General features: G+C 34.6%; 1 protein-coding gene across 6 annotated transcripts in view; it reads right to left on the bottom strand.

The window, feature by feature from the left end:
* The window catches only part of BCAS3 (BCAS3 microtubule associated cell migration factor), a 787317-nt gene that overhangs the window by 345787 nt on the left and 421644 nt on the right, over positions 1 to 19886 (bottom strand). For all 6 annotated transcript variants that reach the window (XM_051994106.1, XM_051994105.1, XM_051994107.1 and 3 more), the window contains 2 exons: positions 9272 to 9372; positions 6224 to 6420 (listed from right to left, as the gene is read on the bottom strand). In XM_051994106.1, coding sequence (XP_051850066.1) covers positions 6224 to 6420; positions 9272 to 9372 — 298 coding nt within the window. The remainder of the gene's footprint in view (positions 1 to 6223; positions 6421 to 9271; positions 9373 to 19886) is intronic.

Here is a 19886-nt window from a genome sequence, read left to right as displayed (position 1 = left end):
CCTATATGAAACACATTTTTATATTGAAGGCTGAGATTGGTGGTTAGAAGAAAAAACCACAGGTATAGCTGTTCTGTAGCTGTATAGCTCATAATCCACAGCAAAGAAGGGTAGTGATTCAAATAAATGGGAAGTCAAAGGTCATGCTATATTGAGGTTTATAAAATGCAAATCCCAATAGAATGTAAACTCCACAGAGGACAGGGATTATTGACTGGTTTTGTCTTTGTATCCCCAGGGTCTAATACTGAGCATTGAACACAGCAGGCACTTAAATGTGTGTTAAATAGAACTGAATTAATGCAAAGTCTCCAAAGGTGAGGTAATGCTGTACAACCACAGTCGAACAAGATTAGGGTGAAAGAAAATGGCTTGATCCTTTTAAGTATTAAATATTAAGCACTATGTCAAAAGAGGAAGGACAACTAACATCCAAATAGTCTTTTAAATAATCTTTTAACTCACTGTAGGTTATATTCCTGGAAAAGAAGATTAAGGCTAAAAAAATAAAATGAACCTTTCATAATGTGCCAAAAGGCATGGTATTCTGATCTCCATATTATAGTCCAAGAGCCTAATCTCTAATTTCCTATATGTACTGCATTTTTGTTTTGATCAGAACTACAGTGTTATTGATATAAGAAAACTCTTGTGTGGGAACTTGCTCTGCTCATATAAATCAGTAATTGTAAAGCAATATGTCAGAAGTGAAACTTGAACTCAGATCATGTGTTTACCCACTGTATCTAGACTTCTGTTTTATGAAAATGGCAATGTTTTTTGCATTTTGTTGATATTTTTCTTTCTGTAATGAATGTCTTACACACATATCTTCTTTCATTCAACAAACATTTATTATATAGCTACTATGTGTAGAGTATCTTGCCACTGGACTCAGATAGTTCTACAGGAGAAAGTAAAGATGGTGACTTTAAAGGGCATTCTCACACTTAAATCCAATTCATTTGCATGTTATGGCATCACCTCCCAGATGTCCTGGTCTTCTTCAAGAACAAAGGACAGACAACAAGAACAATAACAACAACTGGGCTAGGCAAAAGGGAGGATCAAATTATTCATTCAATAAATATCTAAGCACCTACTAAATACCAGATAAAGAGAAGAACAAAGCAGTTCTTAATTTCAAGGAACTTAGCTACTATCGGGGGTGAGGTTGTAGGCGAAACCAAGGCCTAAATTCAAGTAATGAGAATAAGACACAGAGATTTGTATACATATATATGGGGAAATAAAATGTGACTTGAGCAGATTGGTAACCTAGATCCATACTCTATGATTAAATGAAAAATGCATTAGAGAAGCTGAAATCAAAGAGCTTCATGAGGACCAAGGGACAAAGTCAGAGGCAACAATTGACTATAAGATAGTAAGTTAGATATGAGTTGAAGATCTATCCTAGGTGTGCCACATAGGCTGCCCTGTTGTTGTTGTTTTTAAGGCAGAGAAATGGTACAGGATACATGCTCTTCTATTTAGCATGAGTCACTCCTTAAAAAGAAACAAAAGTTCTAACCAACTTTACTGTTGGCTTTGCTTTCTAAAAAGAGATATTATTGCTGATGGCAATGGGGTAGGTAAAAACTTATTTCCATCACATAATGGATTATTTGCCATAAGAAATATAAAAAGATTAACTGAAGCCATTTCTTAATTTCAAATCAAAATGAGAATTTTTCACAGTATTTTCACTAGTAAAGAAATAGGTGTAAAAAGGGGACATTTAGGAATTTTATTTAACATTAGAATGACCATTTTTAGTGGTCAAAAGAGCTGTGGGATAGCAAATTTATTTGCTAAGGAATACTGAAATCCTAAGAGCTAAAGATGTACCCAACTTCATAAAAAAATGAGAAAAATTAATAAAAATCTATGAATTGCATTATATCTTGGACTATATAATCATCATAACAAGAAGGTTAGAAAATCCATAGGAAAAAATGCAAAATTTGAAAGGGAGTTTCTTCTTTGCTTTTTCTTCTAAAATATTTTATCTTTAATATATCATTTCAGTGACTTGAAAGAGTAAATAATATTCAGATAGAAATTTCAGATGATATTTAATTGTAAGATAGTATCATGCCTGATAATAAAAAGGTCAGAAAACAGGATACAATCACTTTGAGCAATTAGAAATTCAAGAAGTATATCATAAAGCAAACTAGCTTAGAAAAGTATCTTACAATCTACATTTAGAGAAATATGATCAGAAACATAAAATATTCACTGGGAGCAAGAGAGATTCCAAAAGATGATAGAGAATCATGAATTGCAGTGAAAATATGCCTATAATAAGATACTACAGCAATTAAACATGAATTAAATTTAAAAACTACTGGTCAAAATGACTTTAAATTAGATAAGACTCTTATGTTATTCTGTACTAAGATTCAGAAAGACAGAAAGTATAAAGAAGCTCTGCATTTTGAGGCCTATGATTGTCAGGATCCAAAAACATTTCAATAATCAAAGTTTAAGAGAGATTGGTAATAAAATGAAAGCTTCAGAATATGAGACAGATACTTCAATACTTATTCAATAATGCTTATTCACTATTTGACAGTATTCCTAAGGCAAGGGAACTTAAAAAGTGACTTGGGGAAAAGAGCAAAGAAAAAGAAAAACAAATAAATATAAAAATATAGCAACTCTTTTTGTGGGGGCAAGGTATGGGAAACCAAGGGAATGTCTCTCAGATGGGAAAAGACTGAACAAGGTATTGTGTAGAATAGAAAGATAAGGTAAAGAACTTACAGGAATGTATGAATTCTTTTTCTGTATTTTATTTTCATTATTTCTGTGTCTCCGTGACCTGCTTAAGTACAATATGTGCAGGCCTATATTTATTTGAGCCTTGGCCAGCTATGGACATATTTACTTCACCTGAGCAGATGGCATTTATCAGTATTTGACATTTATCGATATTTAGACTATTAGTTTAAACACTATCTGCTTGATTATCTAAAGCCTGAAGGCCTGATTTTCTGTTTCCTAGAAATCAGGTGATTTCAAGGAAACAGAAACCTTCCATTCCAATCTCTTCCGATAGCAACAATCAATTAGATGCACCCACCTCCCCCATGCTCTCTTACTTGTGATGTAACCTCTTTTCACAAAATCTATACAAGTTGTGTATCTTTACTAATTCTTTAGTCCTTCTACCAGAGCTTTCGCTTTTCCTTATCTCATGATGGGACTGTTCATTCTCATGAGAATTCAATAAACAATCTTTCTGCTTTCTACTTTGAATGATCTCTGAATAGTCATTTTGAGTTGGGATCTTCCCCATTCCACACAGTCTGGTATATGAATATGATGGAATATATTATGTGAGAAACAATGAAGAGGATTGTTTCTGAAAAACCTTGAAAGAACTGTATGAACCGATACAAAATGAAAAGAGCAGAATTAGAACAATTTCCACAGTAACAATATTATAAAAATAATCAACTATGAAAGACTTAGTAACTACATTCAGTTCAATGACCCACTACAATTCCAAAGGATTGAAGATGAAAAATGTGGTCCACCTCTAAATAAAGAACTGAGTTCAGAGTACAGATTGAAGCATAATATTTTTCTTCTTTCTTTTTTTTTTCAAAATGATGGGGGAACCCTGAAACTGTCTTCCTTGAAAATGTCCTTCTTGACTTTGGAGTTAACCCTGAAACTCTCCTGTGGTTTCATTAAGATTGGCCCAGGACCATTCCTTACTTAGCTCAAAGTTAATTAAGTAGTCTCTTTTAGCTGGAGATCTAGATTTCTACAGACCCCTATGGAGCTGAAAATTGGCTCAAGGCCTTCTCAGCATTTACACACCGCTCTTTATCTCTCTGCCAGGATTTCTCTATACTCTTTGTTTCTCTCTCTGCCAGGACCTTGCCACTGAGGAAGTCAGCTTTCTAGCAAAAGCTGACTTCTCAGTGCCAATAAACTTCTTTTTTCCAGTCTAACTTTTCGGGTTTGTGAATTCTTTCATGTTGAACTTGCACCAACCAAAAGGGGTTCCCACAAATCTCTGTCCTGCGTCAAACCTCATCAAAAACATGGCTAATGTAGAAATGTTTAGCAAGATTTCATAAGTGTAATGAGTATTATATTTCTTGCCTTTTCAAGAATGGGAGAGGAATGGAGGGAGGAAGATTTTGGATTTTAAAATAACTTTTTTTAATTACCTAGTGATAGTAATAATAGGAGAAACTAGATGATTAATTCAATTTTTAAAAAATTCTAATGGCCAACTTAATGCAAGAATTTTTGCAATCAGTTAAAGTTAAAGAAGAAAAGAATTGTAACAGGTGGAAATATAGAGTGCATTCATTCCAAACAATATAGATGGCTTTTGTGGAAATGCAATTAAGAGAAGGCATGATAAAACTGAATCAAAGGATAAAAATAAGAGCCATTCCCCAGTTGATAAATAATCAAAGACATGAACTGCTAGTTTTCAGAAGAAGGAATCAAAACTATCAACAGTAATATGAAAAAATACTCTAAATCATTATTGATTAAAGAAATGCAAATTAAAACAATTCTGAGTTACCAACTCACATCTATCAAATTGGTTAACACAACAGAAAAACAAAAGGTCAAATGTTGGAGGCAATATGGAAAAATGGGACACTGATGCTGCTGGTTGAGTTGAGAACAACTAATATGGAGTAATTTGAAACTATGACCAAAGGGCTTTGAAACTATGATAACCTTTGACTCAGCAATACCACTACTTAGTCTAAAAAAAAGCAAAGAAAAGAATATGGACTCTCACATATTTTATACTGTCTGTAGTTAAATTAAATGAAATTTCTCTATCTCTTCCTGTAGGGTTTTGCGATGTTTTGTGTGGATTTATTTTACATGCCGTAGCTTTGCTAAACTTGTTAATTTTTTCAAGTAGTTTTTTAAGTGAATTTCCTAGCATTTTCTCACTATCCTATTACATTGTCTACAAACCCCAACATATGATAGATGCATGCTTATATGATAAAAATAAGACAGATATATTTTATAACATACATAAGATATGTATAATTTTGTAAATATTCATCCATTCCCCTTAGATTTTCAGTTTTATTGGCATATAATTGGACAAAATAGCTCCTAATAATAGCTTTAATTTTATCTTCATATGTGCTACATTTATCCTTTTAATTTTTAAAACTGATAATTTGGTTTTCTTGTTTCTTTTTTAAATCATATTAACCAATGGTTTCAAACCAGCATTTAACCTTTGATTTTCAGTATTTCTATTTCAGCATTTAATAGGGGATTGTTAATTTATTCATCTTCTAGTTTTTAAAACTGCATGCCCAATTCATTGATCCACTTCTTCTCTTTTATAATGCTACAAGTATTTAGAGATTTACATTTTCTCTTAACTACTGAGTTGGCTGTATTTCACAAATCTATGATTTCTAGAGGTAGGAAAGCTATGAAAAACCAGGAATGATTGAGAAAGAGTTGGACAGATAGAAGGAAAGCCAAAAGAATTATGTCAAAGAAGTCAGAAAGAAGAAGAGAGAACAAGGGATGTTCAGCAGTCTCAAAAGTTGCCTAAAAGTTAAGTAGAATGAAGATTAAGGACAGACCACTATCTTTGGTAATTAGGAGATTATGACTCAAGAAAAATAGTTTTGACAGAAAGAGGAGAATTATTCGTGAAGAAACAACTGGAGTTAATAAGAAGGTTGACTTTATTCAGAAATGACTGTAAGAAAGACAGATTTGATTTTTCATGTGTCAGTATTTACTAATAGGTGACATTTAAAGTAGTCTTTTATAGCTACCCGACATGTTATGGACATAATAGGTAAACAGGTGTGAAATCAGAGACCCTCAGTCCAGTTCCCAACTCTATAACTTATTATGTGAGGAACTTTAGACAAGTTTAAACAATGATATTCTCCTTCTCAGGTTTCAGGTTCTCTTCCATAAAATGAGAGGGCTGAATCAGATAATCTCATTCCAAAATTTATAGGACATTGTGGAAGAACTAATATTTGAACCAAGTCTTCTGACTCCAAATCTAGTGTTCCTTTCAGTATCCTTTCATTAAACCATCCTGTGATGCACAATTTCTGGTAAGCCAAAATAACTTTTAAAGTTTTAAATTCCTATTCCAAAAAAAACTATAATTATATTTAGGAACTGAGCCCACAATATTTACTTGGTTCTTCATACCACTCCCTAAGTAAGTTCCTCTTACCTGAGGCTATTGAGATCCAGGTCATCAGTATCAAAATCCAAAAGGGGCTGGGGAGTGTCACTTGGGCCATGAGACTGCAGCACAGAGGAACTTGATGATATGACTGTGGTTTGGCCGGAAGGGTGAATGGTTTTGAATTGAAACTGGGGACCCATCCACAGACGTCTATGGGGTCCAGTGTGAGTCACAATTTCAACCTGGAACAGAACAAGCCTAAGATAATTAAACTACATCCCTGCATATGCCTTTGCCACTCATCAAACCACCTCCCACTCCTCCAAGAGGCCTATCTTAGTCAAGTGGGAGTGCAAGAGACACTGAACAATGATTCTGAATATGGTTCAAAGAGGCATCCATACCACAACCCTTCTCTGACTTTCACATAAATAAACAGACATACAAATGATAATACCCCACTCCCCCCAAAAAAATTAGAAAGGAGGAGCTGCAGCTTGCCTTTTGTTCTCCTTAAGGGCTACGTCTTTCCTACCTTCCATACAGTACTTACCATTTTGGCATGCAATGAATCCTACACCTATCAATCCACAGATTAAAAGTAATTCCTTCCCTGAGGACCAAGCTCATGACACACTTGAAGCTGTTCTTGAACTATCCAAGGAAAAGAAAAGGTCTGAAATAATTCTTAATACCTGAAACCAGTATCAAAAACCAGTATCATCAAATGTTACTAGGCTTATTCTACTGCTATCATGTCCTAACTCCCCAACCTTCAAGAGCTACTTTTAAAATAAGATTTAGCTGTATTTCTGAAAAATTGTTATGAACAATTTCTTTTTTAGATTTCACATGTTTAATCTTATATCTGATTGCTTGCTGTCTTGAGGAGAGGGGCAGTAAGGGAAGAAGGGAGAAAAATTTAGACCACCAAGTCTTACAAAAATTACCTTTACTTGTATTGGGAAAATAAAATAATGCTAAGGAAAAAAAGAAAAAAAAATTCTTTAAAAAAATAGTCCAAAGTTTTTAAGATAGAGAGAGGGGGAAAAAGAGATACTTCTTCAATAACTTCTTCCTTTGCCTATTGTCATTGTACTATAAAGAGAGGAAATACCAATATGTTTCATGAATCATCTACTTTAAATGAAAAAAGAAAAACACATGCTTAACACTTGTTGAAAGGCAGCAGTTCATAGTGGAGAGAGCCACTCTTGGAATCTGGTCCTGCTTTTGTCCTATACTAGCTATTTGACCTTGGATAGGTCATTTAACCACCTGGTCCATCCAAACCTCAGACTCTAAATTGCAGATGAGTTGCTGTCCTGCACCAGTAGAATGAGCTAACATGCAAACAATACAATATGAAACTGAAATTGGAGAATCAGAATAGAATTCCTCCCCAGCATCACAAAATCAAAACATTTGTTATCATGAGTGTTTTTTAAAAATTCAAAACATAAGAAAAAAATAAACATTTTTTTAAAAAGACAAAATCAGAAAACAGATATATGGCATTCCAAGATTTCACATACAGGATGCCTAGAACCCAAGTGAATTACATGGAGATCAGAGCTGAAGAGGCAACATGTCTTAATGTCCTGTAATTATTACATAAACTTCTAAGTACATCTAATGAGACTGATTTTCTGCATTTAATAAAATGGTAAAAAATGATGCACCACATTGCTGCCTTTAGTTTCTTTATTAAAGTTATGTTTCTATGTGTAAAGTAATTCAAATCTTGGAAAAAGGTAATTGCAAAGAAGAAGGTAGTTCTAGGATTATGTGTTCTGAAAGGGAAAAAGGGAGGAGGTTGCCTTGGAATATCCATATACATACTGATCTTAAGATGCAACTGAGACTGGCTATAGAAATTTCAAATTCTAGCTGCTTATAGGCAGTGAGGTAAATTAGGGCACAGATACAGCATTCTGTGCATTTGAAGCTGGAAACCGTCAGTGTCACAAAGCCAAGAGGTAAACAGATGCCTGTGCAATTTCACAGAGGCAATGGCCAGATGTTCCTATTCATTCTCCTGTTGTGTGCAGGACAAACATATTGTACAGACTTCACACTGACAGCACACATTACCCCCGGTTCTAATTGAAAAGTTGAAGTGAAGGGCAGCATTTTTTCATAGCATTCTGTAAGTGGGGACAACATTTTAAATTTAAAAGCCACCCAGACATTGTGGCCTTAACCCAATGTGGTGATGGGTGAAAGCAGAACTACGGCTATATTCCACAGGAAAAACCCTTTGTCCCATCCTGTAATCCGTGGGACACAGGCTATCATTACCCAAGCAACTCTCCATGCTTCCCCTATTCCCAAATTTCCCACCTTCTCCTGGATAAACTCCCCGATATGTCATCCACGTTCCCCAATGTGCCTCGGCATCGAGGATGCAGGTGGGAAGTGGGGAGGAGGGGGCTGCTGCCGGATTGGCAATCTGAGCCCACCTCCTAACTGCCCCATGGCAGACAAAACAGTGACATTTGTAATAAAACTTTAAACCAAGATCATTTGACTTCAAAGCTTCAAGCGATGAAGACAACTTTACTTGTCAGGGGAAGAGGAGTCAGACAGGGTTGTGACCGCCCAGACTCATTGGCCTCTGAAAATGGGGAAGACAAGGGAGCTGCGCAAGACTGGGGCCTAGTGAAGAGAAGGATGGTGCACTTGCAGTCCAAGCTGTAGGAAATTTGGTCCAACAGAATAAATCTCAAATAAATCTCGAATAATAGCTTCACTGTTTTCTTTTAAGGTCACCTCATTTACTTTAACCCTAATGAAAGGACATTTTAAAAAGCCCATCTGAAATCCAAACTCCTCAGGGGGTATAAATATTGGTTGTTTAGAAGAAATGCATATTTAAGCTCCATTGTGAGGAAACTATTGCAAATTACTACATAACAGTGAGATCTCTTTAATTTGAGAGACATTCTGCTAATATATGAACATCTTAAATAGACTTAATGGTAGCTTCTGCTCTTGCTATCCCTTGAATCCTGTAAACAAAGAAGATAATGGATTTCCTTTTTCCCTTCCATTAACTCCTAAGAGTTTATACCTCCTCTTCTAGGTTCCTACCTGGGAAAGCCATTCTTCATCCTCTTGTCCGCTGTGGTCTGAGGCTAAACTGTCATAGGATTCATGACGTGTAATGGGTCCAGGACTTCCAGGAGGAACTACTATGCAAAAAAAAAAAAAAAAAAAAAAAAAAAAAAGCACAAGTCATTTAGACCAAAAAGGGAGGGAACTTAGGTTTGGATTACCACAGCTCTGAAATGATGCTCTTCAAGAAAAAGGATATAAAAGAACAAGTTCTCAAGGCAAAAAAATCCTTGAAACTTTAGTAGAATTTGTAAAGTCATCACTATTATTTAGATTATCATGCTACCTTTAGCACAAACCACTTACTTGTAAAAAACACGAATCCCCATGAATCGTAAAATGACTAAACAAATTATGACATATAAATGTGATGGAATATTACTAGACCATAAAAAATGAAAATAAAGGATTTACAAGGAAGCCTGAGAAGACAAATATGATGTCTAAATGTGATGCAAGTTGAAGTAAGAAGAACCAAGAAAATAATGTATACTTATGAGCACCACAGAAAGTAAATGGAAAGACCAAAAATAAAATTAAAAACAAACACTACATAATTAATATGATATAGTTTCATTGACAAAAAGAAGGGAATATACATTCTTTTCCTCTTTGCAGATCATGAGCACTATAAGTCTGTAATATTGCACAAAATATGCTGCTTTAAGTGCTGATTAGTTTTACTTAATTGCATTTTTCCTATCTTTATTATTCTTGATAAAATGGTGCAATTCTTGGTAGAGAAGGCAAAGAGGTACATTATGAAATTAAGATGAAAAAAATAGATAAAAGTACATTTCCTTATTTTTTGTGCATGTTTTGGGAGATAAAATATCTTTTTTTTTCCTATTATCATAATTTCCTCTATCTCTCCACAGTTTGTTTCCTAAAATCAATAACAATCATTAAAATTACCAAATGTTTGACTTTAAGTATTCTTTTCATTCCCATTGCTTTATCTATTGAATATATGTCATTTTCTGGTTCTGCTCACTTTTCCTTTATTTTGGTTCAAATAAGTGTTCTTTTATTTCTTTGAATTCTTCAGATTAGTCACTTCTTCCATGAAATTTCATTACATGTTTATATCACAATTTGTTCACCTATTCCCCAGTAACAGAGCCCTACTTTCTTTCCAGGTAAGAGCTTTTTTTGGGGGGGAGAGGGGAAGAGTACGAAAAAAAGTGTCATAATATCTATTTAGGTATACATTGAGTCAGCCTAAAGGTTGTAAACAAAGACACACCAAAAAAACCCAAATCACACTTCTTTTCACTGTTATCTTTAGAGATCTATCATAGACAATGCCACTGTCTCAAATATGAATTTTGAACACCTTGCTTAAGATCTCTGGTATATCTGTTCAATTGAAGAGCTCCAGGAAGGATTAGAATAAAGCTCCTATGTGCATAATAGCAGAATACAAGCCTAACAGGGATGTATTTTTCAGGTTTCCAGAGAAGAATAGTCAACTCCTCCATTTTTTTTTGCACAGATGTTTTCCCTCTTTTATAATCTCTTTGGGATACAGGCTTGGTAGAGAAACTAATGGATCAAAGTATGCACTAGGTTCACCTTTGTCTTAATTGCTACCCAGCCTTAATCACTGAATGGGTGCAGCCTCAGTCAAATTAAAACTGTTGAAGACCTTAGGTCAAGGTCTCCCACTGCATCCAGAACCATCTATCTTGTCTTGATCTCTCTCTGGCCACTGGACTCAGAAGGGCTCCTGAGGGCAAAGTGAGGCACACTTGCACATCCCTTCCTTCCTCATTTCAATCTAATTCACTTCCATGTCATGGCATCCCCTCCTTGATGTCACGGAACTCCTTGACAATGAAGGACAGACAACAACACTAAGAGCCTAGCTAATGTGACACTGGTCTGCTCATTTAGGCTGGGCTTTTGAAATCAATGCCAGATGTGAAGAAGGCTGAAATCAACTTCCTCAATCATTATGTAGATACAACAAATGGAGTGCAAAACTGGATTTGAGGACTAATTATTTCCTGCCTTTCTGGAGAGGTACGTTCATTTTATTCTGTCCTCTTCCAATGCTCTTCAGGTACACCCAACTTGCAGAGGCCCTGTTCCCTGTCAGGTTGGAATCTACTTGTGGCAGGCACAAATATTTTTCTGCAGATCACATAACAAATACTCAGTGTTTGTACTGGCAGAAGAAAAGGGAGAGGGGGAATGAGGAGAAAAGAATACAGGACAGAAGCAAAACTGTAAAATATTCAATTCATCTGTAGTGAAAAGAATTAGAGTGCAGTAAAACTGTGGAAAAAACTCAAAAACCCAGTCCCACAAAATTTCCACAAAGTAAGTATTAGACATGTCTTTCATAATACACCTGAATCAGATTAAAATATAATTGGGAAATACTGAACAAAATAAATAAAAATACAAAATAACATAGATAATGTTGATCTGTAGTTTTCTTTTCTTTTCTTTTTTTAATATTTTATTTTATTTAATTTAATAATTACTTTATATTGACAGAATCCATGCCAGGGTAATTTTTTTTACAACATTATCTCTTGCACTCGTTTCTGTTCCGATTTTTCCCCTCCCTCTCTCCCTCCACCCCTCCCCTAGATGGCAAGCAGTCTTATATATGTTAGATATGTTGCAGTATATCCTGATCTGTAGTTTTCTAAGCCAAACTATGGGTCCACTGGGATTAGTATGTATAATTTAGTGGCCTCCTGAAAAAATATTTATCTTGATTTGCTAAGAAAAATGAACCTGGACTTGGCCAAGACTGAATGGAGGTCATGTTGTCAGCTCCCATGTACCTACTTTAGCAATAACCTGAAATTCATACCACTTTACATAAAGATCGAGAAATTCAATGAGAAATTACAACAGCTGACTCCATCTACCTCAGAGCTACACAAAAAAAAATTAATCAGAAGGCTATGGAAATAGCAAAGCCAGCACCAAAGAAAAAAAAAAAAAAAAAAAAAAAAAAAAAGCCCAGCTTTCCAGCAAAACCAACAATGAGTTGGAAATATTTGTAGCCTACAAGGCTTTGTTTCTAGAGACATCCTGCTGATCATTCCTTACAGACCAATAATATTCCATAACATTCATATACTACAATTTACTCAACCATTCTCCAATTGATGAACATCCATTCATGTTCCAGCTTCTAGCCACTACAAACTGGGCTGCCACAAACATTTTGGCATATACAGGTCACTTTCCCTTCTTTACTATCTCTTTGGGGTATAAGTCCAGTAGAAACACTGCTGGATCAAAGGATATGCACAGTTTGATAACTTTTTGAGCATAGTTCCAAATTGCTCTCCAGAATGGCTGGATGTGTTCACAATCCCTGTTTTCCCACATCCCTTTCAACATCCTGCATTATCTTTCTCTGTCATTCTAGCCAATCTGACAGGTGTGTAGTGGTATCTCAGAGTTGTTTTAATTTGCATTTCTCTGATTAATAATAATTTGGAGCATATTTTCATATGTCTATAAATAGTTTCAATTTCTTCATCTGAGAATTGTCTGTTCATATCCTTTGACCATTTATCAATTGGAGAATGGTTTGATTTCTTATAAATTAGAGTCAATCTCTATATATTTTGGAAATGAGGCCTTTATCAGAACCTTTGATTGTAAAAATGTTTTCCCAGTTTATTGCTTCCCTTCTAATCTTGTCTGCATTTGTTTTGTTTGTACAAAAACTTTTCAATTTGACGTAATCAAAATTTTCTATTTTGTGGTCAATAGTGATTTCTAGTTCTTCTTTGGTCATAAATTCCTCCCTCTTTCACAGGTCTGAGAGGTAAACTATCCTATGCTCTTCCAATTTATTTATAATCTCTTTATGCCTAGGTCATGAACCCATTTTGACCTTATCTTGGTGTATAGTGTTAAGTGTGGGTCAATGCCTAATTTCTGCCATACTAATTTCCAATTTTCCCAGCAATTTTTGTCAAATAATGCGTTCTTATCCCAAAAACTGGGGTCTTTGGGTTTGTCAAACACTATATTATTAAAGTTATTGGCTGTTTTGTCCTTTGAACCTAACTTATTCCATTGATCAACTAGTCCATTTCTTAGCCAATACCAGATGGTTTTAGTAACTGCTGCTTTATAATATAATTTTAGATCTGGTACAGCTAGGCCACCTTTATTTGATTTTTTTTTCATTAATTCCCTTGAAATTCTTGACCTTTTGTTTTTCCATATGAATTTTGTTGTTATTTTTTCTAGTTCATCAAAGTAGTTTTTTGGGAGTCTGATTGGTATAGCGCTAAATAAATAGATTAATTTAGGTAATACTGTTATCTTTATTATATTTGCTCGCCCAATCCAAGAGCATTTAATATTTTTCCAGTTGGTTAGATCAGACTTAATTTGTGTGGAAAGTGTTTTGTAGTTTTGCTCATAAAGTTTCTGATTTTCCCTTGGCAGATATATTCCTAAATATTTTATACAATCAGTAGTTACTTTAAATGGAATTTCTTTTTGTAACTCTAACTGTTGGGTTTTGTTAGTGATATATAAGAATGCTGATGACTTATGTAGGTTTATTTTGTATCCTGCAACTTTGCTGAAGGTGTGGATTGTTTCGAATAACTTTTTAGTAGAATCTCTGGGGTTCTCTAAGTATACCATCATATCATCAACAAAGAGTGATAATTTGGTTTCCTCGTTGCCTATTCTTATTCCTTTAATCTCTTTCTCAACTCTTATTGCCAAAGCCAGCATTTCTAATACAATATTAAATAGTAACGGTGATAGTGGGCAACCTTGTTTCACTCCTGATCTTATTGGGAATGGCTGCAGTTTGTCCCCATTACATATGATGCTTACTGCTGGTTTTAAATAGATGCTACTGATTATTTTAAGGAAAAGTTCATTTTTTTGAGAGCATCCTATGCTCTCAAGAGTTTTTAATAGGAATGGATATTGGATTTTATCAAATGCTTTTTCTGCATCTATTGAGGTGATCATATGGTTTTTGTTAATTTGGTTATTAATATGGCCAATTTTACTGATAGTTTTCCTAATATTGAACCGGCCCTGCATTCCTGGTATAAATCCTACTTGATCGTGGTATATTATCCTGGGGATGATTTTCTGTAGTCTTTTTGCTAATATCTTATTTAAGATTTTAGCATCAATATTCATTAAGGAGATTGGTCTATAATTTTCTTTCTCTGTTTTCAACCTACCTGGTTTAGATATCAGTACCGTGTCTGTGTCATAAAAGGAATTTAGTAGGACTCCTTCACTTCCTATTTTTTCAAATAATTTATAAAGCATTGGGGCTAATTGTTCTTTGAATGTTTGGTAGAATTCATATGTAAATCCATCTGGTCCCGGGGATTTTTTTTTAGGGAGTTGATTAATAGCTTGTTCTATTTCTTTTTCTGAAATGGGACTATTTAAGTAATTTACTTCCTCCTCTGATAATCTGGGAAGCCTATATTTTTGGAGGTAGTCATCCATTTCACTTAGGTTATCAAATTTATTGGCATAAAGTTGGGCAAAGTAACCCCTTATTATTTCTTTAATTTCCTCTTCATCAGTGGAAAGTTCTCCCTTTTCATTTTTAAGACTACTAATTTGATTTCCCTCTCTCCTTTTTCTAATCAGATTTACCAAAGGTTTATCAATTTTATTGGTTTTTTCATAAAACCAACTCTTAGTTTTATTTATTAGTTCAATAGTTTTTTTACTTTCTATATTATTAATTTCTCCTTTTAATTTTAGAATTTCAAGTTTAGTAATTGATTGGGGGTTTTTAATTTGGTCTTTTTCTAGCTTTTTAAGTTGCAGGCCCAATTCATTGATCTTCTCTTTTTCTATTTTATTCAAGTAAGCCTCTAAGGATATAAAATTTCCCCTTATTACTGCTTTGGCTGCATCTCATAAATTTTGATATGATGTTTCACCGTTGTCATTATCTTGAGTGAAATTATAGTGTCAATAATTTGCTGTTTCACCCAATCATTCTTTAAGATGAGATTACTTAGTTTCCAGTTACTTTTTGATCTGTTTACACCTAACTTTTTGTTGAATGTAGTTTTCATTGCATTGTGATCTGAAAAGAAAGCATTTACTATTTCTGCCTTCCTGAATTTAATTTTGAGGTCTTTATGTCCTAATATATGGTCAATTTTTGTGTAGGTTCCATGAACTGCTGAGAAGAAAGTATACTCCTTTCTGTCACCATTCAGTTTTCTCCAGAGATCTATCATACCTAATTTTTCTAATATTCTATTTACCTCTTTAATTTCTTTCTTATTTGTTTTGTGATTTGATTTATCTAAATCTGAGAGTGCAAGATTGAGATCTCCCACTATTATAGTTTTGCTGTCTATTTCTTCTCGCACCTCTCTTAACTTCTCTTTTAGGAAGTTAGATGCTATACCACTTGGTGCATATATGTTTAATATTGATATTGCTTCATTGTCTATAGTACCCTTTAGCAAGATATAGTTTCCTTCCTTATCTCTTTTAATTAGATCAATCTTTGCTTTTGCTTGATCTGAGATAAGGATGGCTACCCCTGCTTTTTTGACTTCACCTGAAGCATAATAGATTCTGCTCCAGCCTTTTACCTTTACTCTGTATCTCCCTGTTTTAAATGTGTTTCCTGTAAACAACAGATTGTAGGATTCTGACTCTTGATCCAGTCTGCTATCCGCCTCTTCTTTATGGGAGAGTTCATCCCATTCACATTTACGGTTAAAATAACCAATTCTGTATTTCCTGCCATCCTAATATCCCCAGATTATACTTTTCTTTTTCTTGCCCTCCTTCCCTTCTTCCCTAGTATTAAACTTATTGGTCCCACTAACGTCACGCAGCTCTCCCTCTTTAGTATCCCTCCTTCCTCCCTTTGAATCCTTTCCCCTTTCTTACCCTTCCCTTATTACTCTTTTTCCTTCTCCCTTTTCCTTTCCCACTTTTTAATGAAGTGAGAGAAGAATCTCTGTAAAACAAATATGTCAATTGTTTCCTCTTTGAGCCAACTCTGATGAGAGTAGGAGTCACACAATGTTCCTCCCCCTCTCTAAGTTCCCTCATATATGATAGGTTTCCTCTGCCTCATTGTCGCATGTAGTTTCCCTCTTTTTATCTCCCCTCTTCCCTTTTACTGACACTATCCCCTTTCCATTTCTACTTCCCTTTTTTATGTTATATCGGTAAAATCAAATTATATATATGGTTTTTATATATATCCACAACAGAAATACAGTTCTCAAGAGTTCCTTTTTCTACTTCTCTTGATTCCTGTTGTTGGAGATCAAATTTTTTGTTTAAGTCTGGTTTTTTCCTTAGAAACAGATGGAATTCCTCTATTTCATTAAATGTCCATCCAGCTTAGCTGGGTAGTTTATTCTTGGCTGCATTCCAAGCTCTTTTGCCTTTCGGAATATTTAATTCCAGGCCCTTCGATCCTTTAATGTTGAGGCATCCAGATCTTGAGTGACCCTTATTTTGGCATCTCGGTATTTGAACTGTTTTTTCCTGGCTGCTTGTAAAATTTTTTCTTTAATCTGAAAATTCTGAAGTTTGGTCACAATATTCCTCACAGTCTTTATTTTAGGGTCTTTTTCAGAAGGTGTTCAATGAATTCTTTCAACGCCTATTTTCCCTTCTGGTTCTATTACTTCTGGGCAGTTCTCTTTGATGATTTCCTCTAAAATAGTATCTAGGTTCTTTTTTTCATCATAATTTTCTGGTAGTCCAATGATCCTCAGGTTATCTCTCCTAGATCTATTTTCGAGAATGTCATGTTGTGATCCACACTCAATCCCCACAGTCTCTCTCTCTAGGTGCAGATGGCTCTCATCATCACAAAACCATTGGAATTGAATCACTTCATCACTGAAAAGAACCATGTCCATCAGAGTTGATCATCACATAATCTTTTTGCCTTATACAATGAACTCTGGTTCTACTCACTTCACTTACCATCAGGTCATGTAGGTTCTCTAGGGCTCTCTGGAATCCTCCTGCTGGTCGTTTCTTACAGAACAATAATGTTCCATAATATTCACATACCATAATTTCTTCAGACAATCCCCAAATGTTGGGCATCCACTCAGTTTCCAGTTTCCTGCCACTACAAGGAGGACTGCCACAAACACCCTTGCACATAGAGTTCCCTTTCCCTTCTTTTAAGATTTCTTTGGGATATAAGCCCAGAAACACTGCTGGGTCAAAGGGTATGCACAGTTTGATAGAATTTTGAGCATAGTTCTCCACTTTAGTTGGATTATTTCTCAACTCTACCAACAATGCATCAATGTCCCAGTTTTCCCACATCCCCTCCAACATTCGTCATTATCTTTTCCAATCATTTTGAGCCAATCTGAGAGGTGTGTAGAAGTATCTCAGTTGTCTTAATTTGCATTCCTTTTTTGTTTTTTACCTTAAGAGTCTCTGATTTTAATTTGGGTAAGGGTTACTAACACAGGAAAAAAAATAAACTTCAAGCACTCAATAGACTTCATAAAAATCAGAATACACAAAACAGAAAGTAAGATAAATTTTATAAAAACTAAAAAAGGGGGAGAAAAACTTCAAGATATCTGATATTAATATAAATTGTGTCCCCGTTAATCTTGCGGGGAAGGGTAGGAAAGGAATCTTTGGGGGAAGGGTGTCCAGACTCTGAAAATCATGATAAGTAATCTCATTCAACTAGAGATTTTGGCTTGGGGCATAATCACCATCCCCTATTGAATCAAAAAATTAGCCCTTAATATCCTGAGCCCCAAACCTCAGAAGACTAATAAAAGGCACTCTGAACCCAAATCTTTACTTAATACCCTTATGGACTTAACCCACTGGGTCTTTCTCAGTGTAAACCTTTTCAGAAGTCCTAAAAGAATTCTGCCCACTGATGAAGATATTTTCTTCTCAGTGTAAACCCATCTTTGCAAAAATAATCCTAACAGGATTCTTTGTCCATTAAAAAAGCTGTCTTCTTAGTGTAAATAAATCCCCTTTTGCCACAAACTTCGGGTTTGCAAATTCTTTCTTTCGCAAAGAATCTGCAACATTGACTAGAGGGGAATCTCTAAACCCTCAGTTCTCACAACTCAACAATATCAAAAACTGACCTGAAAAATACATGGAGACTGGACTTCCTGAAAACCGATTTATTTTTTTTAAAGTCTATTCTCTTATTCAAATTGTCATTCTGTTCCATTTTTTTGGCTTATTTCATCTATCCACATTTAAAGTGAGGAGAGGTGGGTTTATATTTCTCTCCATTTTCCTCTAATATTATTTTTTCCCCAAATTGAGATTTCTCACCCCATCCTCCCCAGTAAAAACAGTATTGTCTCTTCAGTTATTTTGGCTTAATATATTTTAAGGTAATCCTATTGGCATATATTTTCTTCCCCATTCTCCTCAAGTAATGCCTCTTTCCTCATAAATTCTGTTAAGCTTTTTCCTAGTTTTAGAATTTTGATTATTAGTTCTAAATTTATTTTAGTTTTATTGTTAGTACTATAAACCTGCACCTAAAACCCTGCAAGATAGCTGCTATTTTAAAACATATTTACAACTGAGGAAATGGAGGCAGAGGTTCTGAATTTGAATCTGAACACCTTTCTGACTCCAAGACTAAGCAAGTATCTGCTGTGCTTTCTTGTTATTAGCTGTGAGGTTTAAACAAAGAACCAGTAACTTAGCAAGGTTAAATATTAGTATCAGATTACTGGGTTTGTAAATGGTGGAGCTGGATTAGAACAAAAGTCTTTTGATTACTAAGCAGTGAACCTTCTGCTAAGGAAATACTTCCTTTTCTTTTTTTTTTTTTTAAATATTTTAAATAGCTTTTTATTTACAAGATATATGCATAGGTAATTTTTCAGCATTGACAGTTACAAATCCTTTTGTTCCAACTTTTTCCCTCCTTCCCCACATCCCTTCCCCCAGATGGCAGATGGACCAATACATGTTAAATATGTTAAAAATATTTCCTGTTCTTAATAAAAATCCTGACTACTGAAACAAAACTGCCCCCTTTCTTTCCCTCTTTTTTTTAAACCTTTTTTTTTTTTTAACCTCCTCATACATTCTTCTGTAGGATCTCTTCCTTCTGAAGGGGTTATTTTCCCCTTCATTATGAGCCTTTTATATGATTAGAGTACAATACATATTCCCTTCTATTAATTTCCTGTATTAATTTTTTTCTTTCAACTTTTTCTATTTGTCTTTAAAAATGCTAATATTAATAAACAGGATAACTCCTTGGGAGGCAAAAAAGGACAAACACATTGGGAGAAAACTATAAAGACATAAAAATGTATCAATAAAAACTTATTTTTTTAGTTTGGATGATATGTTTTAAGATAATATAAATGAAAACTTTCTTGGTCTATGAAAACAGGAGGGCAAAGTTAAGACGGAAAGAACTCAATTATCTATTTCTGAAAGAACAAAGAAAACATCACAGAATACCATGTTCAAATCTAAAGTTGCCATATTAATTATATAAAGAAGCAATTCAAGTACCAAAGAACTACAGTCAGGATGACACAAGACCTATTAACTTCTCTCGCAAATGCAAAGAGATCTGTGAATATAATGTTCAAAA

Source organism: Antechinus flavipes, chromosome 4 (genome assembly GCF_016432865.1).
Source record: "Antechinus flavipes isolate AdamAnt ecotype Samford, QLD, Australia chromosome 4, AdamAnt_v2, whole genome shotgun sequence".
NCBI lineage: Eukaryota > Metazoa > Chordata > Mammalia > Dasyuromorphia > Dasyuridae > Antechinus > Antechinus flavipes.
Note: the sequence above shows the minus strand (reverse complement) of the source record. Positions and strands in the feature narration are given on the sequence as shown.